Source organism: Tamandua tetradactyla, chromosome 20, assembly GCF_023851605.1.
Source record: "Tamandua tetradactyla isolate mTamTet1 chromosome 20, mTamTet1.pri, whole genome shotgun sequence".
NCBI lineage: Eukaryota > Metazoa > Chordata > Mammalia > Pilosa > Myrmecophagidae > Tamandua > Tamandua tetradactyla.
In genome coordinates, this window is record NC_135346.1 from 1571920 (window position 1) to 1599513 (window position 27594).

General features: G+C 40.9%; 1 protein-coding gene across 1 annotated transcript in view; it reads right to left on the reverse strand.

Annotated features, from left to right (window-relative positions):
* CANX (calnexin) overlaps positions 1–26061 on the reverse strand; it is a 37235-nt gene extending 11174 nt beyond the window's left edge. Inside the window, exons 1-8 of the mRNA XM_077138225.1 lie at positions 25951–26061; positions 10033–10212; positions 9698–9771; positions 9053–9111; positions 8377–8518; positions 7858–7939; positions 3357–3549; positions 1780–1969 (exon numbers count right to left, since the gene is read on the reverse strand). Of these exons, the coding sequence (XP_076994340.1) occupies positions 1780–1969; positions 3357–3549; positions 7858–7939; positions 8377–8518; positions 9053–9111; positions 9698–9771; positions 10033–10209 (917 nt within the window). The 5' untranslated portion in view covers positions 10210–10212; positions 25951–26061. The remainder of the gene's footprint in view (positions 1–1779; positions 1970–3356; positions 3550–7857; positions 7940–8376; positions 8519–9052; positions 9112–9697; positions 9772–10032; positions 10213–25950) is intronic.
* Between the last annotated feature and the right edge of the window lie 1533 nt (positions 26062–27594).

Below are 27594 nucleotides of genomic sequence, written 5' to 3' on the forward strand. Positions count from 1 at the left end.
AAAAAAAAATCTCATACATGTACAACTCACCTTAAAAGGGGTGGGGTGGGGATACTTCAACTAGAATTTAATTGCTAAGCCTAGGATACTTTTATAAATGAAATATGAGTTTTTTTACTTCCTTGATCTATGTGCTAACATTGCTGACAGCTACTGTACTGTACTTTGGAATCACACGTGGCCACATATAAGAGCATGACTCTGCCCATCTACATCCCTCAACACTCTCTAATTTGTACCCAACATAAAAAAGATCATATATCCTCAATTTCTCTCATATACCTCAAGCTCACTCCGGCTCCTCTACTTTTGTTCATGATATAATCTTTTTCAAACCAGGAGTATCATTTTCAATCCCTACCACTTAGATGACTCTCACCTTATCTTCAAGTCTCAATCTGGTTTACCTTTCTCCAAGAAACCCTGGGTTAGACCTACTAAGTGCTCTGTTCACCCAGTAACACGTTCCAACAGACCACAGACCACACCACATGCCGATGTTGTTTACACAACTTTCACAATAGACTGAGAGCTCTGTGTAGCCATGCTCAGCCCTCTGGCTTTGTATTCCACTGCCCAACATACAGCAGGGATCTCTAAGTGTTTCTAATTAAAATATAATTTTATACCGAAACTGCTGATCTGTAATTCAAAATCTTGATTCTTGAAGATGACTGAATAATTATAGAGCTTTTAAGGTGTGACTGTGTGATGATGAAACCTTGTGACTGACATTCCCTTTACCCAGTGTATGGGCAGATGAATAGGAAAAAAAAACCAAAAACAAATAGCCAGGGAGGGGGTATGAGACGTTTTGGGTGTTCTCTTTTACTTTCATTGTTTTAATTTTTTTTTGAGTAATGAAAATGTTCAAAAGTTGATTGTGATGACGAAAGCACAGCTATATGATCAAACTGTGAACCAATGACTGTACAATTTGCATGATTATATGGCATGTGAATATACAGCTCACTAAAATTGCATTAAAAAAAAAAAAAAAAGGAATGGGGAGGGCAATGGTGGTTCAGTGGCAGAATTCTTGCCTGCTGTGCCGGAAACCGGGGTTCGATTCCCGGTATCTGCCCATGTTAAAAAAGAAAAAAAAGTAATGAAGTTCTGACATTTTCAACAACATGGATGAAACTTTAAAATATGTTGATTGAGAACGGGCCACGGTGGCTCAGCAGGCAGGAATGCTTGCCTGCGATGCCAGAGGACCCAGGTTCGATTCCTGGTGCCTGCCCATGTTAAAAAATAAATAAATAAAATAAAATATGTTGATTGAAACAAGCTAGATACAAAAATACAAATATTATATGATCTCACATAGATGAAATAATTAGAATATGCAAATTAACAGAGCCAGAAACTGGAATAAAGGTTACAGGGGCCAGGGTAGGGATTGGAAATGGGGAGTTAATGGTAACTGGTATGGAGTTTCTGTTTGGGGTGATGGAAAATTTTGCAGGAGATACTGGTGATGGCAGCACAACAATTTGAATGCAATTAACACCAACGAATTGTATAATTTGAATGCAATTAACACCAACGAATTGTATAACTGCAGGTGAATAACAGGGAATTTTAGGTTGTAAAAAACCAACATGATTTCAGCATTTGCAGAGCAATGCAGATGGACAGTATGGCCCCCTTCTAGCTACGCAGTTCTGCATTTCTGTAGACTACTGAAAGTACCAGCCTTAACAACATGTGGTTGTTCAAGCCACATGAATTATACAACATTCCCCCTGGACTCCTAGACAGGTGCCAAAGGCTCACCAGTCATCTGGCTTGACGGCATCCGGGTCTGGGATTTTTGGTCTCTCATCCCAGTCCTCAGGTTTCCGGTCCTCGGGGTCCTCAATTTCACGCGAAGGATTTACAGGAGGAGTCATATCACTCAGCAGATTGCCACTGTTCACGACAGACTGGTCAACTAATATTTCAAAGCTGTTATCTGGATTCAAGACTGGAGGAAAAAAGGAAGTCAGTCGCCCATCCCCAAGTTCTTACCACAACCCAGACGAACCCAACTTGTGAGGGAAGGACCCAGTGCAGGCACCTGGAGGTGTGCAGTGGGCCCCACCGCTGGGACACAGCCTCCAGTGCCTGGCTCTGCTCTGGGCGGGCAGCAGGCCCACGGTAACCGGCACCCTCCCTCACCTGTAAACTCAGATGCTAGTACAGTAAACGATAGGTAACGTATTTAAAACCAAAAGACCTCATTATGGACGTTAAAAATAAAAAAAAGCATGCAAAGATACATAAACGAATGTAGGTAACTGCACAAACGGTTCCAATCATCAGGCAAATAGTTTATTATAACCACTTGCAGTAGGAGAGGCCCATTTCTCCATTGTCAGCAGTTGGCATTACCACCATCTGTGTGACGAAAATTTCAAGTCACACAAGCCTTATATATCCTTAATATTTTATTAAATCACATGTTCTCATAGTATATCCTCTGAAGTCCAATGAAGAACGAAAACAATTTTAGATACACGAAGGCATCTTAAATGTAGTTTCTAACAGCTAAAGCCCAGATTCCACACTTCAATGCGCAACAGGCAAGTAACCAACAGCACATCTAGACAATGGCGCATCACACTGCTGTGGTTAGTGATGATGAAGATAAGGCACATACATGGAAAAATTCTCACACTCTTTTGAAGTAAAGAAAGTAATTAGAAAGTACTACAGTGTGATTACTTTTTGTAAACATTATACACACAAACAAAAAGTTTGGGCAAACACATATCAAGATGTTCTATCAGTGGTTATTTCTAGGTGGTGATATTTCAGATAATGTTCAGTATCTTTTTCTTGCTTATTTCTATCTTCTCGATTTCTACAGTGAATATGCATTACTTTTGCTAAAAAGAAAAAAGGGTTCTTATACTCATTAGGGAAAGAGTCTCATCCATGTGAGCAGCAGAAAAGCTTCAATAAATTAAAAACCTATTCCAATGTTCAAATGATTAAACCCAGGTGTCAGAGCATCTAAAGATGAATCCAAGTAAAAGAGAATTTGGAAAAATTTTACATGTATTTCTACTGTATGTCCTCTTATTGAACATTCTTTTCAATAAGAAGTTAAAATAAACCGAGAGAGAAAATAAGGGGACTAAGTGAAGAAACTTTCTATGGGACAATAAAGAAGAATTAAAGAATAATCTTTAAATGGTTTCACACATCAGCTCTCAGTTCAACCTATGGGAAAGTAAACAATGGCTCCTTTCTTATTTGCTGGCCTAGATCTACTACAGATGTACAATTCTCAATTAAATGGGTAATAAATGCAAAAAAAAAAATAAATCATAATGCTCTAAAACCCTCAAACTCATTATTTTCCTTACTTAATGTATAGAGATGCGTTTTCTTATCAGTAAAATAGGTCTTCAGATCTGTGTCCGGCCTCTTCGCATGCTTTTCTTCATATATACCCGTCTTCGGGTTTTTGTGCCGGAAGATGAAGTGTAATTTATAGTCCTCTCCACATTTATCTGGACCAAACATAATCGTGTAAGGAGTCTTGTCGTGGAATTGATCCTTCAGAGACAAAAGTGGATTATTTTAGTAACTCAGTCAAAACATTTAAAAGCAACCTTTCAAAAGCTTGTGATGCTTCCTCTTATAAAATAAATTAGTGTTGCAATTAAAGGACAAGTTGATCTATGAGCTTATTTAGGTACCAGTGAAAAGGAAGAACCAACAATTATTAGTTAATTTTGAGAAACTGCAATATTTTTTAAAATAACAAAGTAATGCCTGCAACTATACATATATGGTTACTGCTTCTTTCATAAAAGAAATAGATTTGGTAAAACTAAAAATTAGAAGAGAAACTAAAGACACAACAGAAACCACTGACAGCTTTGAAAGTCAGCCTTACTGATTTTCAAATAAAAAGAAGAGAACTATAAAAGTTAATGTTCCTAACTCTATAAAATATTTAAGCAGCAGGGAAAAAGGCTTTCATTTTCACAGGTCTTAGAAAAATATCATTGCCTTTTCTCTAAGATTCTTAAAAGACAATTATGGACCCTGGCCCCATCAAGCCAGCAGAGGGAGCCGCTCAAGGGCTCTGTCCCTGCACAGAAGCTGTGAACAACCATTAAGAACTGGCAGCAACATCCTTCTCAAAGCTCCAGAAAACAGTTAACAAACTGGAGTGACCGCGCCAAATCAAGAAAAAAGCCACTTAACAGTAGTAGGACCAACGGCGTCCTGGCTAGGCCTTCCCTCACCCCTCCCCGGCTCAGGGCAGAGATGGCCTGCGCTCGTCCTCCCCCAGTCTCTGGTTTTGTATCCAGAGGCAGCAGAGTAGCTCTTGTGCACAGAGGGACACGTTTGTCTGTCTGGTGGTGGCCTGAGGGACTTGATATCTCAGAACCTGCCAAGGGTGCAGAAGGCATAGGGCTCTCTACAAGAGAACACTGTGGACGAGCAGTCAAACTGTACTGCCCATGGCAAGGGACCGCTGGCTGTAAGCACACAGTGCAGTGCCTGGCACCAGGAGGAAACTGCTTCCTAGGGCAGAGGGGACATTCCTATTCCTAGATCCACAAGCTCCACGCACACAAAGGACCAGGGTGGCCCCTATTCTTTGTCCTCGAGCTATTCTTCAAACTCACTGCATGGGTAAATCCTGGAGGACACAGCACTAGCACAGGTCAATCTGCAAAGACCAGAAAGGTGTTTATTTTCCTTCTTGTTCTTTCTTGTTGTAATTGTTAACTTCTGGCATTCAAGGAAAGCTCTTGTCATAACACTAGAGGGCTACAAGCTTAAGGAACAGACAGCCCAGAGTCTAAATTCCAGCAATAAAAACACTAAAATATGAAACCATCCAGGTTTCAGCAAGATTATGAAACACACAAAGAAACAGGAAAGGATGGCTCCGACAAAGAAGACAAGGCATGTTTAGGAATGAGGAAGATCAGACTTGGGACATTCCATGCAAAGACTTTAAAAAGTGGTCCTCAATACGCTCAAAGAGCTGAAGGAAAACACAAAGAACCAAAGGAAATCAGGAAAACGATAGTGAAACACAATATCAACAGAGCAATGGAAAGTATAAAAAGAGCTGAAGATCATAATAACAGAAATTAAAAATTCCCAAAGGATCCAACAGCAGCTTGGAGATGGCAGAAGTATCAGTGACCTTGAAGATAAAACTGCAATCATTCTGTTTAAGGAACAGAAAGAAGAAAGAATGAAGAAAAGCAAAGAGAGCTTCCAGAAGCTGTGGGACACGATCAAGCATACCAACAATATTCACATTCTGGGAACTGCAGAAGAGAGAAAGGAATAGAAAGAATAATCTAAGAAATAATGGATGAAAACTTCCCCAATTTTATATTAGACACAAATAATCACATCAAGGGTGCTCAACCAACTCCAAACAGAACAAACCCAAATAGATCTCTACTGCACCATGTTAAAATCAAGCAGCCGAACACCAAAGATAAAAAGAGACGATTGTGAAAGTTGCAAGAGAAAGAAGCAATGTGCAATGTGTAAGGGGGAGCCTCACTAAATCTCAGTAAGTGCTGATTTCTCATTGGAAATCGTGGAAGCAAGAAGGCTCTTGCTTACGTGGCAAGACACACTTAAAGTGCTGAAAGCAAAAATCGCCAACCAAGAATTCTACCAACAGCAAAACTTCCCTTCAAAAATGAAGGAGGGGGGGGGCCACAATGGCTCAGCAAGCAGAGTTCTCACATGCCATGGAAAAAGAAAAAAGGAGACCATGCTACCTATCATTACCTGCCAACCCCCAACCAGGGCCATTCCAGCCAAAAAGAACACCTAGGGCAGTATATAAGATTCCACAAGGGTTCCAAGCACTAGAATAACTTTCCAGAAGTCTACAACCTCCAGATGGATCCCTGGTCCAGATAAGTCCTGAAACCTAGCCCAGCCTCTCCAGAACATCAGCTAGTTCCATCTCCCTACCCCGTATTAGTGACAGACCCCTCCAATATGAAAAATCTAGAATTGCCATAGCTCAAACACCCCTAAAGTGAGTGAGCGATCAAAGGTGATGGTGGAAGACAGGATTTAACAAATGAATATGAATGCTGAATCATTAAATTGCTATCTCTTTTAGTCTCCAGTATTTTAGAGCAGCTAGAAGTAAAAGCCTAAAATTGCAACCCATTTCAAACTCAGAAATATGTTCTACAACTAACTGTGGTGCTGTGTGTGCTTTGAAATTTATAGCTTTTTTGTATATATGTTATTTTTCACAAAAAAAAGAAGGAAAAAGTCAATTGTGATAATAAAAAAATATTTAAGCCCTCTAGCATCCTATATTCTGGAGCAGCTAGAAGGAAAAATATGAGAGGATCATATGGCAGCCCATGACAAACTCTGGGATCTGCCCCATAACTACTTGTTGAAGAGTGCTTTGAAATCTATTGTTTTTTTATTTCTTTGCTTTGTATATATGTTATACTGTACAAAAAAAAAAGAAAAAACAAACAAAAAACGCAGGCAGCTCCCTATGGTTGCATAAAAGCAACTATTGACCTTGCTTAGTTTTGTTTCTAAGCCAGTGATTTCCTTGATACATAATAAAATCTCAGTCATAAAACTGAGCTCTAGTAGGATTATTTGACAATAAAGCTGTCAATATTATTTATAATCATCTGCAAAATGTTCATAATAATACCTATTTCTGCTAGTCTCACAGGGATGCTTTGAAAATAAATGAGTTACTAGCTGTAAAAAAAAAATGAAGGAAAAATTAAGACACATTCACGGATAAACAGAAGCTGAGGGACTTCAACACCGCTAGACCGGCCCTACAAGGGACGCTATAAAGAGAATTCTGCAGGTTGAAAGAGAACAGGAAACAATTCACTGAAGCCACATGAAATAAAGATCTTCCATAAAGATGATGACATGGGTAAATAAAAATGCAAGTACTATTATTATTTTTTGGTTTGTAACTCCACTTTTTATATCCTACAGGATCTAAAAGCAAATGCACAAAATATACTAATAAATCAGTGGTTCTGGACTGACAATCTATAAATATGCCATTTGTGACAAGAACTACATAAAGCGGGGGGTGAGTGGGGGTACACTATAAAGCTGTTGGAGTAAGCTGAAGCTGTTTCAAAGCAAACTAGACTGTTACAGATCAGGGATGTTAACTGTAAGCCCCAAGGATACCAGGGGTGGAGGTCAGGGACAGTGGGGAGTTAATGCAAAATAAGTGGAGGTTCTGCTTGGGGTTTAGGGTGAAGGGAAAGTTCTAGTGATGGAAGGTGGTGAGGGTATTGCAACACTGTGGATGGAATGCTTGGGAGGGGCTGTGATGGGAAGATTTATGTTGCTTTACGTTGTATATGTATTTCCATAATTAAAAAGAAAGTAAAATTAAGAGATAATGACAACTAAATGAAATGCATGAAACTGGATGGGATCTAAGAATGGAGGAGAAAAGGCTCAAAAGGACAAATATGTGACATAAGAAAAAATTGGATTATAGAATATATACTTTATATCAACATTCAGTTTCTTGAACTGAATAATCGTACTTAAGGTGATTACATAAGTGAATAGCATTGTTCATAGGAAATGACCATCCAAGTATGATGTAAAGGTCAAGGAGTATGATGTGTGCAATTTACTCTCAAATTCAGAAAATAGATAAATGGATACAGCAAAGGTGGCAAAATGTTAAAATTGGTGGCTCTGACTATGGGGGAGAGGCTGATATGTTGTGAGTTCTCTATGGGGTTTATATTATTTTTGCAGCTGTACTGTAAGCTTGAAATAATTTCCAAATAAAAAGTTTTAAAAAGGTAACTGTAGGTGCTATATAAAGAAACAGGAAGTACTCACCAGGCTGAGTTCTGGGGTTTTGGAAAGCAGTTTCACATAGGCACCACCACATTCTATTCCATTTTGGAAATTAACCTCATATCTAATTTCAGAGAGGAAAGCAGAAAAGCACATGGCATTTTGAAAAATCAAGTATCTTAGTTTACTCCCCCCAACACCCCACCTTGGGCATATGTTTTGTCACAGCCTCCGTAGTAAGGATTACACACAGCACATTCCTTTTGCATGGCTACTCAATCTCAGAAAATAAGAAAATCAGAGTCCTAATATATACTTTTGCAAAATCCAGACATTCATTTACTATCAGGAGGAAAAACGGCCAATTTGTTTCAATATAATTCATTAGGCAGGAAAAAACAATCATGGAATCCCATTTACAGGATTCTAAAAATCACCCAAAAATCCCTATTGTGATTTAATAATTCTTTAATTTTTTCTATAGAAAGAACAGTTTTACAGTGTAATGTCTCCTGCAAGGAGTGCCCCAGAAAGTCACTTTTCAACAACCATCTCACTTACTGGACGATGAGGGGCTTGCTGTCGAACAGGAAGGGCTCGTCTAGCTTGGCTGAGATGGCATGGTGCTTGGCCCGAGACAGCAACACAAGTCCTTTATCGCCTGGAAGCTTTGTTTCCTTCATTTCATCCACCTCCCACTTTCCTACAAGACAACCCAGAAATAAGGGAATTTTAAGCTAGGCTTTTCAAGGTCTTTTATGTGAGAATAAGCAAAACTCCACATTCTTTTTTTTTTTTTTACATGGGCAGGCACCGGCAAGCATCCTTGCCTGCTGAGCCACCGTGGCCCGCCCAGAACTCCACATTCTGAGTTGAGCAGACTGACAAAACTTTAATATGCTTCAGTAACCTAGTAGAGGTGGACTATTGATATTAAGTACACATATACTTGACAAATCTTAAGAGTATGGCTTTAAAAAAACTTTAAAACAGCTGCTGCATAACTGACCAAAATTATACATGCAATTATACATTGGGGATAAATTACCTTGTAATTTTATAGTGTAAAACAAAGATTAAATAGGCCTAATCCTATACAATATAAAAGACATACAAAGACAGCAAAATTTCCAAGGTAAAAATCTTAAAATGTACATCTTTTAAACTAGGATTGAGAGGTACCATAGAAACAAAATGACAATTTTCAATCTTTGATATAAATCAGTGGAATTCTCACCATCATATTTGGCAATTTCATCATCAGTGTCATCTTTTTTGGCTTTGGATAAAATCCACCTGTAATTAAGACAAACCCCAAAGTTAAGATTCAAATGACAGTTGATTTAGGAAGAGAAACAATGAAAATGCCTCTGAAAGCAGAATCTACACTTTCCAGTCCCCATTCTTCTTCCCCCTTTCTTTGGGGAGCGGGGGCGATGCAAGCTCAGGGACTCGCACCCGGGTCGGGTCGCCTGCTTGACAGGTGAGCGCCCGACCACGGAACCACCTCTGCGCGCCTCCATTCTTCCAAAAACCTACTTGGCCATTCTACTTTCAACCTGAAAGTCTGCGGCACAAGTAGGAACACCACACTGCACTTGACTCAAGAACCTGTATGAGAAAGTACCAAATACATCAGACTATTCCACTCTTTTCAAGACTCAGGAAAAAACTTTCCTCAAAGAACAAAAGAGGATGGCAGAGGGAGGAAGGAATGGAAGAAGACCCCAAGTTCCAAAAGATATTTTCTTAACTGGATGCCAACACTGTGCAGATTAAAAAGCTAGACATTTCACTACAGAAGACGCCATGTGAAGACTCCATTACTCCTTACTGTTCACATGACGTTTGCATTTAAGTTTGTTCTCCTTCAGGAACTTACCCTGAGAGAGTGCCTCTGTCAAAGGAATCGGCAAAATACACTTCCCCTGTGGGAACCGGAGCTTTGTAAGTGACCTGTCAGATAAAAAAAATCAATTAACAACTGAAATTGTCATCAACATTTCTTTCTTTGTAGGATTTATTGTCCTGGTTTGTTTTCAATTACCAAGCATTCACAGCTGGTCCTTGAATTCAATCCACATTTTACCTTTTGGCAAGACATACAGGCTGCCAAAAAGATCAATAGGTATTTTAGCAAGCTTTGCTTTCCCTTCAGAAAGGCCTGAAAGGGATCTTCATACTTAGACTCCCTGGAGGCCAAAGGAGCAGACGCACCTTTGGGGACGGAGGAGGAGCCCCAGTCTCCGCTCTCGGCTTTGAGTCCTCCACCTCCTCAATGACGTCTTCAAGGTCGTCCTCGATGTCAACCACGTCGTCGTCCGGGCCCTCGTGCGCGCGGGCCACAGCGGTGCCAAGCACCAGGAGCAGGCACAGCCACCACTTCCCTTCCATGCTCTGCACGGAGAAGATGGGGAGCTGAATACACTGCCTCCTATTCTACATTTCCTAACCATCACTAACCTCTCTTTTATTTAAAATTCAGGTCTTCAAATCACAGAGCTAGAAGGCACCTCCGAGTGAATCTTTAATTTTACAGATGAGGAAAGTGAGCCCAGAGAGGCTACACAGGTTTAGAGTATTCAAATAAAATGTCCAACTAATCCCTTCTTCTATCTGTCGAGTGTTTTACAATGGATAAAAGCCTTTCACACATAAATTTACAAAGGATATTGATTAAAACAATACAATGAAATGATAACTGAAGAGACAACTCGCCTTCTATTAAAGATTTAACATGGATGCTACTGTTTTGTTCAACTGTAGATATGCTTTTTAAACTGTCTTTTTTTAAGATGCAAGATCAAAAATATCAAAACCAAGGACCCAGCTACTTTTATCTCTTATTGCATAACATATGAGACTCTCAAGAGTGAGGTAGGGGTCATTCCAAGGACTACAGATTTAAAGACAGAGAAGAAATAAACTGAATCACACGGATGCACAAAATGACTTGGTGACACGTGGATTTCTCTTTGTTTGTTTTTGGATTTAGAAGTTGAGCCAAGTGGTTAGGGGAGAAAAACGTAGAAGATATACCTGATAGCCTTTTCTCCTATCCACCTATCAGGTGACATATCACACCAGCCCATCTTTCATTCTTCTTCACTACAGCCATCAACATATTTACTGGTCCCTTGTTTTACTATGGCTTCCAGTTTCTTCCTTCTTGAAGCCATTCTATATCCAGATGACACACAAATCACCCAAAAACTGATTCACGAAAGTCCAGGTTTGCAAAATTCCTGAGTTCCCTAGCTAGCCCGTAAACCCTCATGCCCATCTTGCTTTACAAGACATTCCCCCAAGAATCCGCCACTACCATCCTGCACACCAAGTCTACTTATGCATGTATACACTTCCTCCTCCTCCCTTAACATGCCCCTAAAAAACCTAAAACACATCCCAAGGATTGCTTTTCTCTCTAATCTTCTTTACCACGAGATTTAAAGAATCTGCTGCCCTTTCTCCCCGACAGCCACAAACCACTTTTTCTCATTAGGCTGCTTTCTCCCCAGGGTGATTACGATTCCTTTCTCTGCTGAAGTAAGCACAAAGAATCTTAAAGTTTACGTAATAATTACTATGTTAGAGACACTATAACAAGAATAAATCTGAAAACTTAAAAAGTTTGTATGCAAAAGAAAACCCCTTTTGTGTGTGTGTGTGCATCTGTCACTTTACTCTTTAGAACAATAAAAATTGTCTAAAATTGAGAAAAAAAGTTTGTATAAAGCTTTTGTTAAAAGCCTAATCCAACCATACGAAGCAAAAATATTCAATGTATTTCAACAAATACTTTACCAAACTGCTGCATCAAAACACATACATCAAAACATGCCACTAAAACTAAAATCTGAGAGGTCATTTGACTTAGAGCAGAGGTTGGTAAACTTTTTCTGTAAAGAGGCAGATATAAATACTTTAAATTTTATGGGCTAGAGGCATTTCTCTGATGGCTATTCTTATTTACAATCCTTTTTATTCTTGGTTCGTGGTCTGTAAAAAAGCCATAGTTTGCCATAAAGTTGAAATTTCCAGAAAGCTCTTGATGGTTTCTGGTGCCATAGGTAGGAATGAAGTTTAGGGAGAGTAGGGGAGGTATGACTAGTAAACCTTACTTTGCCTCTTTCTCATTTACAATGAATTTTAAAAGCAATTTCTCAACAGAAAATGCTAACAGGCCTATGATCCTGGTAATTTATTTAAATGATGCCAATATCTCTATTTTTATAAATAGGTTATGTTTAGAAAGGAAAAATGCATTGCCTAAAGTCTCTCAACAAACAAGCACAAAAACATGAACTTAGGTCTGTTTCCATGCCTTTCTCCCACACCTGATTATATAAAATCTTAAGAAAGCTGAGCTTAAATTTGTGGTCTCTTGTTTACAATGGAGACCTTTATTTTTCAGACAAAATCCAAAAACCAGGAAAGAAACTGAAAGGACTTCCTTCATAAACTTCCATGGCCCCAATTCACAACTGCGGCTGCCATTTTGACGAATTAAGTTTCTAGAAAAAATATACTTTAACTTATTCTGTTGAACTGAATACCAAACTTCTTATATACTCTATAATCCTTTAAAGCAAGTAAACGCAAATACAAAGAACTAGACTTTCATGTATTAGGTTCTGTAGTGATTCTCTTAGGCATTTGGGGCTGTGTTCACAAAATGAAAGGTAAAGTTCACTGGATGCCTAAATGCTCATGAAAACAGCAGTGCTGAGAGCAAAGGGCAAAATAAAATCACTAGTAACCTTTCCTAGCACTGGTATATTAGCTTTTAGAAGAAAATCTCAACGTCAACATTGTGCTATGGTTTCTTGTATACTTAAGAAATACCAGTAGTCACAATTTCCATTTATTCACTGAAGAGGGCTCTATTCTCTATCGTCAAAATTATACAAAATGGCACAGCAATACTGCTTCATTTGAATTATAGTAGGAGCCTCTGTAAAACTAAACAAGTTGATTCAAAACTTGTATCTGAATCAACTTACAACCCCCAAGTTGTCTTTCTTATAGAAACAATGCTATAAATGGTGAGCAGATTTGCAGGGGTAGGCTAGGACAGCAAATTAGCCTAAGAAACATAGCTAAAACATCATGATAACAACATTTACAACTTCTTAAAGGTAAAACAAAATGCTTTTAAGACTAGTAACTGAGTGAAGCACAAAGCCAATGGATTGGAACACTGATAATCAAGGAAAAGCCTAGCAAGCCAACAACTTGGGTTTTTTCCTCAATAATTTTAATTAGCCAATCTACTTTCTTCAGGTTTTCAAGTATAATGAAGTAGAGCAGGGCTTCCTTAACTTGAGTGTGCAGCAGAATCCCCAGAAGGGCTTGATAATAAAAAAACCGACTGCTGGGCTCAGTACCAGAGCTTCTGATTCAAAAGGGCACAGGAATTTACACTTCTAACCAGTTTCAAGGTGAGGCCCAGAAACCACGCTTTGAGAAGCACCGGTCAGGGGGTTATGAATAAGCCACAGGGGCTTGGTATTCCAATTTATAAAGCATTTTTGCATACACTGTTTCATAGAGGCCTCACTTTACGCACTTGTAACTATGACTTGATGAAATTATTTTAAACAACCTACCCATGTTCACACCAATATGCAAGAGCTCAAAGCATCCAAATCTGCTATTTCGAGGGCATTCGGCAAAATGCTAGCAAGTACTGAGGAGGCATGCCAGAAATCAGAAGGGGAGCCGGGCCAGGAAAGAGCACAAGGAGTGTGACCTGGGCAGAGGGCTTCAGGGGGTTCACTGCTGAAAGGGCTCTGCAGGCTGGTGGACTAAGGAAGCTGGGAGAAGCAAAATGACCCAACGAAAAGAAAACAGCTGCCTGTCCTGTCAAGAACAATACTGAAAGTCTCCAGCAAACTTCCAGAAACACATTTCACTCCCACCACACTTTCACCAAGATTCCGAGATGCAGAACAGGGCTTTTCAGGCAAGAGAGAGATGTACAGGCACTCATCAGCTATGTTCACACTCTCCACAGGACTGTTTAAATTGTGGGGACTCTAGATTGCCAAACCATGACAAGTCCATTCTCACAGCTGTGCATGTAGGAGTCTTATCACTGCTAGCTTTGTGAATACTCTTTTTATTAATTTTTAAAAAATATAACAAACTCAAACATTCTTAACATATGACCATTCTGTTCTACATATATAATCAGTAATTCACAATATCACAGTTGTATATTCATCATGATCGTTTCTTAGAACATTTGTTCAATTCAGAAAAAAAAATAAAAAGGGAAAACAGAAAAAAATTTATACATATCATAACCCTTACCCCTCTCTTTCACTGATCACTAACATTTCAATCTACTAAAATTATTTTAACATTTGTTCCCCCTATTATTTATCTATTTTTAATCCATATGTTTTATTCATCTGTCCATAAGGTAGATAAAAGAAGCATCAGACACAAAGTTTTCACAATCACACAGTCACATTGTGAAAGCTGTATCATTATTCAATCATCCTCAAGAAACATGGCTACTGGAACACAGCTCTACATTTTCAGGCAGTTCCCTCCAGCCTCTCCATTACATCTTGACTAACAAGGTGATATCTACTTAATGCGTAATAGGTGATATCTATTAATGGCGTAAGCCATTGACATTTTATTTTGTCTCATTTTGCTCTTCTCCCTTTTGGTGGAGAAGGTTTTCTCAATCTCTTGATGCTGAGTCCCAGCTCATTCCAGGATTTCTGTCCCACGTTGCCAGGAAGGTCCACACCCCTGGGAGTCATGTCCCACATAGACAGGGGGAGGGTGGTGACTTTGCTTGTCGTGTTGGCTGGAGAGAGAGGCCACATCTGAGCAACAACAGAGGTTCTCTTGGGGGTGACTCTTAGGCCTAAATTTTAAGTAGGATTAGCCTATCCTTTGTGGGGTTAAGCCCGTATGAACAACTCCCAAGGTTGGGGACTCAGCCTATTGCTTTGGTTGTCCCCACTGCTTGTGAGAATATCTAGAATTCTCCACTTGGGGAAGGTGAATTCTCCCCCTTTCTCACCATTCCCTCTAGGGGACTTTGCAAATACTTTTTTATTCATTGTTCAAATCCTTCTGAGATTTATTGGGACATCACTTTGGACAAATCTACAAAATTTCATGTCCTACTCAAGGTTCCATGTACTTATGGTGCTCAAGTACACTGTCCACATAAATTATATTAGGGACTGCACTAGTCAAAATATAAATTTTGTACCAAATAATCATTTTCTGCTTTAGTCTCACACATAAATTAAAATTTTTAAATATTACCATCTATTTGCAACACCCTGCAGTACTGACATTCCTTTGTTCTTCCTCATGCAAAAAACATTTTAAAATTTGTACATTTATTCCTGGGTCTAATTAATCACTAGATTTATGTGAATGTCAAGCCAGCAAGTCAGACCCAGTTAATGCTAGTCTTTCATGTGAAATGTGAAGCTGCCACGTTGCCTTTTCTGTTAGTGTGATAACTAGCAGTTGGTACATAATCACTAAGGAGCTATTTCTTGACATGCTTTTAAACCATGTTAATGCTAGACCACTATTTAAGGACTAATCTCACACCCTTTTCAGCCATAAAAGTCCGGCTTAGACCAGACCTGTGTGTGCAGTAATGTGGCTCTTTGGAAATCCCTGGCTTGCGTCTGTATTTGGGTGGCAATGGTTCCCAAGGGCCAAAGGAATTAAAGGCACAACCGTTCTCTGAGACTGTGGTGAAGCTCCTTCCAAGGCTGGGGGTAATTAGGTGCTTTAGAAGAACTCTGCACCATTTGAAATTCAACAGCCACTTGAGCCAATTATAAAACTGTATTTACAGCTGATGGACTCAATTTGAGCTTTCAAATATGTGGTTATCCTATTGTAAACTAAAACATTGTCTAGCATTGATTAGGTTCCTGTGCATATATGTATGTTCACAATCTGCTCCCCACTCCTCCCCAGATCTGAATTAAATCAGATTTTGCAAACTCAAAAAAAAAAAAAAAAATTTGTACATTTAATCACTATCATTGTACACTCTAGGCATTCCTAGATTATACCATCTCAGTCTTTATTGTCTATCTTTCCTTCTGATTTCACTTGTGCCCTCAGCTCTCCTTCCTCTGTTATTCTCACATTCGACTTCATTCAATGTTCTAACATTATTGTATTACAGTTAGGTAGTATTGTGCTGTCCATTTCTGAATTTTTACTATCAGTCCTGTTGCATAATTCTTATTCCTTCAACTCCAATTACCCATTATCTTACCCTATTTGTACTTCCTCATGGTCTCTGTTACCAACTGAAATTCTCCAAGTTCATTCACTAATGTCAGTACTTATCAGTGAGACCACATAGTATTTGTTCTTTTGTTTCTGGCTAATCTCACTCAGCATAATGTCCTTAAGGTCCATCCATGTTGTTACATACTTGTGAATACTCTTTTAACCACCATCATTTGTCAGCATTCCCAGGAGCCACTATTAAACAAATTTAAATTTTTGAACTTTTGTTAAGAGACCTACCCATAACTGCAAACACTTCTAGAAAATACCTTTTTTAAGGCGGCTTAATTCTCTGCTTCATTAAGTGGAAGAAATGGAAGCCGATATAGAGCAACGTTACAGTGGAACCTGGCAAACTACCTAAGCCCAGTGACCAAAGTCAAGGACAAGAGGTCACGGTGACAGCACGTGCCCTTGATGTGATGAAAATGGCACTTTGATGACAGTGGTGCTCCTCCACCCGTCTTCCTCGCGTCATCATGCGAAGACCATCAGACAAACCCAACAGCAGACATACTACAGAATTCGTGGTTGGCACCTCTCTCAAAAATATCAGGCTCATCAAAAACCAGGACAGTCTGAGCCACCGTCACAGCCAACAAGCGACTAAGGTACTGTGGTATCCTGACATGGAAAAAGAACTGCAGGCAAAAACTATGGAAACAGGAACAAAATACAGACCTCAGTCAATAATAGTGTATGGACACTGGTTCATTAATCATAATGAACATATCATCCTAATGCAAGGTGTTAACAGGGGAAACAAAGTATGGGCTATCTGGAAGTCTTGGGACTTTCTTTGCACACTTTCTATAAATCTAAAAATAAAGTTTATTTTAAAAAAGAAAAAGCCCCAGCTGATCCCTATCCCCTCCCCCCAAATACCCTGGGGCTGAAACACATTATAGAAATCCCATCTAACTCCCCCCCTTTTTTTTTTTACTTTTTTTTTAATTGTATAGTATAACATATATACAAAACAAAGAAATAAAAAAGCAATAGTTTTCAAAGCACTCTTCAAAAAGTGATTACAGGATAGATCCCAGAGTTTGTCATTGGCTACCATACAATCCTCTCACATTTTTCCTTCTAGTTGCTCCAGAATATAGGAGGCTAGAGGGCTTAAACACTTTTTTTTTCTAACTCCCCTTTTTGAGGAAAAAACTGAAGTGCCAAAAATCACACAGTTACTGGTAGAATCAGGACCTGAAACTAAGATTCCTGACTGTCAATACTCACATCTACCTGGCCACTCTACACTGCTTTAGATCTAAAAGACACAATGGGACTTTTCACACACTTTAATGTCTAAAGAGATCTCACAAGTTTTTCCCTTTTTAAGGTTAAATCTTCATTTGTCTTTACAGTCTCAGAATCCTAACAGACACTTACTTTGCTGTCACCCAGTTTCTGACTGTCAACAGAAAACAATTACCTCAAGAACAAAGCAATACTGCTTTGTAAAAACCTACATTAAAAAAAAACAACCCTACAACTCACCACCAACAAAGCCACACAGCAAGGGGCTCCTAGATTTGGACTGGTCAGGAAGAAAAATGAATAAAGAAATTACCTTTACACCAAATAATAATCTGCCGTACTAAAGAAATATTTACCGTATCTCTTAACATTCTCTAGGTCAAAGAGGAGGAAGAGTGAAATGAGACAAAATAAAGTATCAATGCTGAGATTCCAGAGAGGAGAGGTTATCCTAGAGGTTATTGTTATGCATTGGGTGGATGTCACCTTGTTGGCAGGATGTGGTGGGGAGGCTGGAGGGGGCTGCCTGAGGGTGGGGAGCTGTTCTGGTGGCCATGTTTCTTGGAGACGATTGTAGAATGATGTGGCTTTTGCAGTGTGGCTGTGATTGTGGAAGCCTTGTGACTGATGATGCTCCTTTTGTCTGCCTTTTCGGCAGACCAGTAGAGCATGTGGAATAAAGGTGGGTGACGGGAACAAATGTTGAATAGATTTGGACTGAGGTGCTGGTGATCGGTAGCGGGGAGGGGTGGGTGGTGTGGTATGCATAAATTTTTTCAGTTGTCTTTTTATTTCTTTTTCTGGATTGATGCAAAAGTTCTAAGAAATGATCATGATGATGATGTGCAACTATGCGATGATACTGTGAATTACTGATTATATATGTAGCACGGAATGACCATAAGTTAAGAATGTTTGCGTTTCTTGTTAAATTTTTTTTTTAATTAAAAACAAGAAATTCTCTAGGTCAAGGTTTTCAAAACTCCTGACTACCAGGACAGCACAATTTCCCCCATACTTCAAATTTTCTTCTTGAAAGTCTTCACTTTCTTGGAGCACTTCATCTTCTGTGGTTTTCTTTCAGGAGCCGTATTCTCACAAACACACTAGTAATTTTTGCCGTTCTAAGACTGTTACTTTTAACTCCACAGCAGAGCCCCTGTGAGCTGGGATGCAAAGGCTGGGCAGCGGGACCTGTGAGGAACAACCAGGCCGCTCTGGGCTGCACGACTGTCTCACAGTGAGCCCACCTAAGGTGTCTGTCTTGGCCTGGGCCTTTGGAGAGCCAGAAATTAAAAACTGAAACCACGAACATAAAATATTTTAACATCTATGAGTCTTCTGGAATGGACAAGTTTCCTCAAAACTGCTCTCCATTATATGTCAATGTGTCTCATACCATCCTTTAAAGTACGCAAAGAATAAATCAGTAAAACCAATAGGGGCTTGCGGGGGGAGGGGTACACACTATATGGCCCACCTCCTGTTGGTTCAGAACTCCATCTAGAGATAAAAGCTAGAATATCTAGGTTCTACACAAACAAACTACACATTCTTCAACAATCTGTTGATATATCTCTCAAGTGAGCCTTTGACAGAAAGTCCAAAACTACCTTCTCACAGTTGGAAGCTTCGACTGCAGGAATTGTGCGTGACAAAGGGTTGAGGGAGAAAGCGTGGTGCCTAGTAGGGAACTTGACACACTGCAGACATGGAATCAATGTGCTGAACGTATTCAATTTCAAGAGAGACAATCAGGTATCAAATAATTAAAAGCATATGCCATCCTGACCAAAAGGGGTGAAAGATGTGTAACAAGGTATCACTGGCTGAGAGAGTCCAAATAGAGTCGAGAGGCGTCACTCTTGGGCAAGCTTCAGTTAGACACTGCTCCTACCATAACCTGCCACGCCCAACCAACACCATTCCTCCCGATCCTAAAGAACCCCTAGGGCACTACATAAGACCCAGGTGAGTCCTGAAACCCAGAGGGCCCAGCCTCTCCAGAACATCAGACAGTTTCATCTCCCTACCCCATATTACTGACAGCCCCTTCTGACATGAAAAAGAACGACCATGCCCAAATACCCCTAAAGAGTAGCACAGAAAGACCAAAAGTGATGCTTGAGTTACACAAAGGTCAGGTTTAACAAACGAATATAATGCTGAATCATTATATCGGTACTTCTTTTAGTTTCCAGTATCTTAGAGCAGCTAGAAGTAAAAACCTAAAATTGTGGAATTGTAACCCACACCAAACTCTGAAATGTGTTCTACAACTAATTGTTCTTAGAAATTTATTGCTTTTTTTATATATGTTATTTTTCACAAAAAAGAAAAAAAGTTGATTGTGATGATGACTATACAGCTATGATACTGTGAACCATTGACTGTACACTCTGAATAACTACAGGGTATGTGAATATATAACATAAGAATACCAATAATTTTTAAAATAAATAAAAACATAAACAAATTTAAATAAAGGTCAACCAGTATAAGATATCTGTCAAGTCTGGGAATGTGATTTTTTTTTTTTAAATAGATTGAATGTGACCTGATGACCGTGTTTTTAGGACCATGTTTCTGGACTTTACGAATATAATGTAACATCAGTTCTACAAAGTTTGCTTTTTTGGTTTTCTTGGAAAATACAGGTAAACAGTATTACACTCCACTTTTTACCTAACTTGCAAAAATGCATAGATCTTTAGCACTACTCCACATTTTCCTTCTATAAAAAGAGAATGCCAGGGGCGGGCCGCGGTGGCTCAGCGGGCAAAGTGCTTGCCTGCTATGCCGGAGGACCTCGGTTCGATTCCCGGCCCCAGCCCATGTAACAAAAACGGAGAAACAGAATACAATAAAACAAGAAAATGTTTAAAAATGTTTCCCTTTCTTCCTTCCTTCCTTCCTTCTATCCTTCCTTCCTTCTAAAAAAAAAAAAAAAAAAAAAAAAAAGAGAATGCCAGAAAAGTAAAAATTTCAAACATGAATTATGACATGATAAAACTGCAAAGGACTACACACACACACACACAAGTGCATGTAAAATCTGGTGGCATCTGATGGGGGTGATAACATCTATTGGTGGTGATGGCTGCACAACACTGTCAGTGGGATGCCACTGTATTGTATACTCAAAAATGGTTAAAACAGCAAATTTTATACTATACGATACCACAAATTTTTTTTAATCCACACTCAGCTGTACTTCAGAAGTGTGAAATGTATGTTTTGTGAATTATATTTCAATAAAGCTGTTACTAAAAAAACAAAACAAAACCTGGCAACATCAGGCCTGTATATTGTAAAATGATATCAATTTCCTGGTTTTGATATTGTACTATAGCTATATAAGACATTACCATGGGAGGAAGCTAGGGGAAGGACACAAGGGACCTCCCTGTACTATTTTTGCAACTTCCTGTGGATCCTTAATTATTAAAAAAAAAAAAAAAAAAATTACTAGACCAGTGAAGTTGGTTGTTTAGATTTATCAAATTAGTCAAGAAACCAGCTTTAAATTGATCTGGTCCTCTAAAAAAAAATCGCAGAACTCTGTGTCAGAAATGAGAGCTCATCAGAAATTTGAACCTGATGAAGTCAAGTCCTTCCACTTTCTTACAGGTAAGGGTCTTGTTTTTAGTAATCAAATATAATTATCTATTTGCACGCAGGCCAGAGAATCCCTACTGCCTGGGATCACAGATACACATGAATGAATGTATACAAAGCCAAGAAAATCAGAGCCAAAACACACGCACATTTATATTGCACACAGATCATTTCTGGTTTGCTTCCCAATTTCTAAAAGGCGGGACACAAAGTCCAGCCCACAAGACTTCGGGGCCATAAGGGGTCTTCAAGAGCACCTACCCCAATCACAGGTAACATTTCAACTCACTGCCAACTTTTACAAGAATGAAGTTGGTTTAAATTCAAGACAAGTTTGAAACTGGTGATTCAAAAAATAGAATTTCCCACGCACAAGGCACACGGCACAGAAGTGGGGTGACACAACTGCCAGGCCAGCCAGAGGATTCTCCTGCTCAGCTCTGTGGCCCTGCTGGGTTACTGAACTTCCAGGAGTCATCACCTGCCTGGTTCATAGACGTGGGCGGTCTGCGTCCGGGAATGCGCGTCTAGCAGTGTCCAGTACTTCACAGCTACACTCAAACTTCGGGGGGTTTTTCGAAGCACAAAGTGAATACATTGTAAATTCTCCTATTCCCCTGGACCACAGGGAATAAGTGCCTGCTTAACTCCTACAACACATTTCAATGAACTGGCATGATTTTGCAGACCAAGAAAACTCACTTTCCCCTAATTACATTATTTGATTTCTTCAACTCTTTCTTGCAACAGTATATCTTCAATTTTAACATCCTGAAATGGAAATTTCTATGACTATCTGTGATTTTTTCCCCTAAATTTCAAACATTACTTCTTTTTATGAATTCTCATAATTTTTTTAAGGGTAATTACAATTGTTTTCAGCACACACTTTACTACACACACACACACACACACACACACACTTTACTACACACATTTAAAAATATACATGAGGGAGGGCCACGGTGGCTCAGCAGGTAAGAGTGCTTGCCTGCCATGCCCAAGGACCCGGGTTCGATTCCCCATGCCTGCCCATGTTAAAAAATAAATAAATAAATAAATATATATATATATATATACACATGAGATTTCCAATGAACATGAAATACTCTATTTTTAACAGGAGACAGACACTGCTTCGACCTTCGGCAAATCTGAAAATCTAGACAAATGGGCAATTAAAGAAGTAAATGTCAGATCTCAAAGGCAGAAACTTTAACCTCAATAAGGGTCCATTCAGAAGATTTTTTTTTTTAAATGGAGGCTCAAATTATTTTCAGGTTTATTAAATTTAAATTTTTATACTTTGCTCAAATTAAGTCTAATTTTTCCCCAAGGAGTTATTTCTTTGTATTTTAATCAGGTTGAGGAAATTCTTTTATTTCTTGTTTGTTGAGGATTTTTGTCATGAAAGCACTGAATTTTGCCAAATAATGTTCTCCATCTATTGAGATGATCACGTCATCTTTGTCCTTTACTACTGTGGTATATTACATTGATTTTCACATGTTGAACCAACCTTGAATTCTGCTATAAACCCCACTTGATCATGGTGTATAATGCTTTTTATATGTTGCTGGATTCAGTTTGCTGGCATTTTGCTTCTGGTTTTTGCATTGGCTGGTCTGTATTTTCTTTCTTTTTCTTGTGACATCTTTGTCTGGTTTTGGTGTAGGGTTATCTTGGACTAATACAATGAATAGGTTGGGAAGTAGACCCTCTCCTATTTTTTGGACGAGTGTGTAAAGGACTGGTGCTAATTTTTCTGTACTTGGCAGAAATCACAAGTGAAGCCATCTGATCCTGAACCTTATTTGTGGGACTTAGTTTCTTAAAAGAAGTTAGGAAACTGAGTAGTTGCTTCCTGTGACATTTTAAATCCTAACTCCTTGAACCCATGAGACTAGAGAGAGAAACAGAAGAAACTATCCAGTCTAATGCTCCTGGTTGTTTAAATAAAAAAAGGCAGTACATACTAAAAAATAAGGCAGGCTTTCCCTGACGTAACAGATCCATTCTTCTATTTTTATACCCTTTTAAAACGTCAAGGCTTGTAGTTTTTAGACACCTGTGTGTTCTACTTTAATCATCACAATTCTAGGTCAGTACTATCATGCCCATTCCACACATGAGGAAACTAAGTCTAAAGTTACATAACCTATCCAAGAACAAATAGCAATGAGTGTTTATGAGCAGGGACTCCCAAGTCCTGCTCAAGCACCTGACAACTTACAAGCTTAGGTGAATTACTAACCCCTCGGCGTGAGCTGTTTCATCCAGAAAATGAGAATATCAGTATCTACCTCTTAAGACTGCTGCATAGACACCATGCATGCGACATGCCTAGCTTACTTACAGTATATATTCAGCAACAGCTGGGATTTTTTTACTCTTACTAGATATTGTCTAATAACTCCTTTTATTTGTCATATTTTAAAGGTTTCAAAACTCTGAGTTTTAAGACAGTATAAGAAACTCTAAGTCTTAGGTTGGAAAGGAACCATTTAAAAGAATAGCAGTCACAGATGAACCAACTTACTGCTTCATATGGTACCTTCCGGTTTTACCATCATGCATATCTAGTCAAAAACAAAATAATAAAAGGAAATTAAAAGGTAGATAAAATACAAAGTGGTCTTTATTGTAAACGCTCACCCATTTTAAAGTAGATCTTCCAAACTGCCTTGTTGACCTTTATGGATTTTTTCACTGACAGAACACTAGAATGGACTTTTCCATAACATTTTATTTCTTCCTCTCAACTAAGTAAGTTTAAGAAGTGAATACTTGAAACATACTGAAGATCCTCCAAATTCTTTTTTTTTTTTTTGTATGCTGTATAGTAGGGTCACATTTCATTATTTTTCCATATGAGTATCCCATTATTGCACCATTTGTTGAATTTTTGTTTTTTCTTTTGGGAAGTGCATGCACTGGGAACCAAACCTGGGTCTCCGGCATGGCAGGTGAGAATTCTACCACTGAACTACCGCTGCACTCCTCTCCAAATTAATTTAAAACTGTACACCGGTTGCAGTAACAAGGCATTGAACTAGCATTTTTATGATGAAGTTCTACAGTAAACCATATAGACTGACCTATGCTTTGGCACTTTTATTATCTTCCAGGAATTATTAAGAGCTGCCAATTTTCCTAATTGCCCAATTTTCTACACTTTTCAAAGAAGCTTCGTGCTAAGATGGACAAAGGTAAACAGCCTCCTAAAAGTAAGGCATCTGAAGAGACATCTCATTCCCATTTTAAAGATGTGTAAACCAGGGAAGCACATGAGCTAATTACTGTGCTCAGCTTGAGCCTACACTTATGAATTACCAACTGTCATTCCTTTCTTGTAAGATATCTTGCAGGACAAAGTGAACTCTACTGAAAGGATGCAGCAATGTGATTGCCAAAACTGCAGCAATGACTTCTGCCACAATGTTTACTCCGTGGTCTGTGAAAGATAACATGACAGCTGATCTGCCTAGTTAAGATAGTAAGGGGGGTTGGGGGAATGGGGTGGATGGGATGCTGACACCCATTTTCAGATAGGTCTGGAGACTCATTTGCTGTGCAACATTCATGCCAATACTTTTCTCCAGCAGTCACACAATCCAGTTACCTGGACCTTTTCTCATGCCCCTGGCTGGTGGAACGGAGAATTCCCACACAGTTCTTCACCTGTGCTCTACGGATAATTATAGTAAACGTGCAAGGGGGCAGTCGATTCTACTCAGGACCCTCCGACATTGTTACAGGAAGATATAGCATCATTTTAAAGATTGCTACACTGCTTCCCCTTAAAACAAAATCTACTTGTTAAAAAGCTAAGCAAAAACTTCCATTTCTTAAAATTAGAAGAGACGTCACTGTCGTTCACCTCTGTCCTCCCAAGCATTTAATGTTCAGCTCAGTGTAACTTCCCTCAACCAGCATTCACTGGTGTCATGCCAGCAAGTTAATTCACACGCTCCAGTTTCTTCCCCCCAGACCATCAAGGTGTCTTCAAGTCCTGCAAAACAAGACTTGTCCAACTCAAAAACAGGACTGTCAATACAGCGAAACAACATCAAGATTTCAATCATTTATCGCAATCATTATTTATCGAGCATTCGCTATATGAATCAGGCTTCCCTGTCCTATTTTCTAAACATCCTAATGTATTCCTCAACGCCGCCAGATATTATTATATCCACTATTTGCCAAGAACTGGAGCACAAAGGTTATGGAAATTGCCGAAGCTCACAGAGCTAGCGAACCGCCCGGGCGGGATTTGAACCAGGGCCTTACCCTTCGCCACTACACCGAAACGACCTAGCCCTGGATCATACCCTCAACCGCCCGTTAAACCAATCGCATGACCTTGGGCCTGTCGGTTTCCTCCACCGCAGGGCGAGTCGCAACTCCGTGAGCTTTCCCTTTCACTGGGAATTTCCGACGGGGTCACTCCCCACACCCCCGGAGGTACTGCAACGCTAAGACTAAAGTTTCTCAGCCCCCTAGCTAGGTTCTAGTACATTCTCCGACCCCTCGGGGTGCCAGGATCCGGGCTTCGCTCCGAAATCTTATTTTCCAAACATTCCTCAATCTGATCCTGCATCCTCTCCCTCGGCCGGTATTCTCCTTCCCCCTACCGAGAGTGCCGACACGGCGCGATTCCACTCGGGATCTTTCCCCGACGGCTCCAACCCACCCCGCAGCCACTACCAAGAAGAGGCCCAGGAAAGGCCCAGGCGCAAGGCCGGGGCAGCAGGTGGGCCTTCCCGAGGCCGGCGAGGGTCGGTGCACCTGCCACGCCTCCCGGCCCCGGCGGCGCGGCCTGGGCGCGGTTCCCCCGCTGAGGAGGCCCAGGTCCCGAGCTCGCCCCTCATGGCCGCCGCGCCCACCGGGGCCTGGGGCCGGCAGATCCGGCCCAGTGCCCCGACCCCCGGCCTCTGGGGCCCTCGCAAGCCCCCGCCTCACCTCGAGCCTCCCGGGGACCGCCGGCGGCACCCGCGCCTACTCGCGCCTGCACACACGCCCGGCCCCGCGCTGCAGTGGAGACGGCGGCGGAGGCGGCCCGGCCGTCACGTGCCGCAGCTCCCAGAAGCCTCGGCGCGGGCGTCCCGCCCCGCGACGGCCCCTCGCTCGGGAGTGGTGGCGGCGGGAGCCAAGTCCCGCCCTCGCGCGCGAGCTCCGGGCTGTGGTTGGTCAGCGTGGCCATCGCTCGAGCTACCTTCCCAGACGCCTCCTAGGGCTATTCTTCGTGGAGCGCGCCGATTGGCTTGATGCGAGGAAGGAAGTGGCTACCGGCTGGGCGAGCGAGGAGGGGCGGGGCCGGGGACGACGGGCGCGCGCGTCCTGGGGCGGGGCCGGCCCCGATGAGCCGCGCGCTTTAGGTGCGTTGGGTTCGCGCACGCCCTGGGTCCTGATCCTCGGGGCTGGTGGGGAAGGCTTCCCGGGCTGTGGGCCGGCGCGGGGACTGGGCGCCCGGCACCGAGGGCCGCCCGCGGGCCTGGGCTCGAGTCCCCGGCGCGTTCCTGTGCGTCATCACTCCGCGCCGCGGCCGCCTCGTGGCCCGCTTGCAGTGGAGGCCGGTACAGACCTGCCGCGCGGACACGCGGACGACAGGCCCGCGGAAGGCCGGCGCGGCAGAGACGTGGAGACGCGCATAGCTCGCGTCACCCGCCTGCAGCACATCTGCAGTTTCTACTATGCCGAGAAGCTCGGGAAGTGAGAGCGACCCAGGGTTGCTTGAAAACTGGCCCAGGGCTCCGTCTCCCGTCCGCTCTGCTCCCCAAAGGCCGAATCCTCGGTGGAGAATAGCTAGAGCCAGTGGGTGTGTCATAGAAGCCAGGTGGATCTCCCGGAGGGGCATTTGAGGAGTTCAGGGTCTGGCGTTTGCCTTAGTTTCGTTTGCCACCTCTCAGGCTCCAAATGTGCATAAGGGAGTTTTGTTTTTTATTTCCTGCTTAACTGGGAAAGTAGGAATTAAAGGCAACATAATATTTCAAACAAAGGGCTTCAAAGTGAGGTAGAGTGAGCCAAGTCGCTGCTGCAGCAAAGGTTAAGTGCTAAAAGATGGGGGTACGCAAGTGAAGTTGGTGGGGTTCTGATTAGGGAAGAACTGCTTGCATGTAGGATGATGTTTTAGTTTGCTAATGCTGCTGCAGAGCAATATAACAGAAATGGGTTGGCTTTTATTAGGGGGATTTATTAAGTTGCAAGTTTACAGTTCTAAGACCATAAAAATGTGCAAACTGAGGCATTGAGGAAAAGGCCCCTTGACTCAAGAAAGGATGATGGCATGGAATGTATCTCTGTTCGCTGGGAAGGCATGTGGCTGGCATCTGTGGTCCTTTGGCTCCTGGTTTCAAACACCTCACTTGGAGACGTTTTCTTTCTGAATTTCCAAAAGTCTTTACCAGCTCTAAACTTTTTCTCAAATTCTTCTCTCTTAAAGACTCTAGTAAGTGGAGTAAGACCCACTTGAATGGGTAGAGAAATCTCCATGGAAACCACCTAATCAAAATGCACCACCCACGATTGGAAACACTTTAACCAAAAAGTTTAAAAACCAGAATTCCTAGGTCAGATAAATCCTGAAACCCAAAGGGAGCAGCCTCT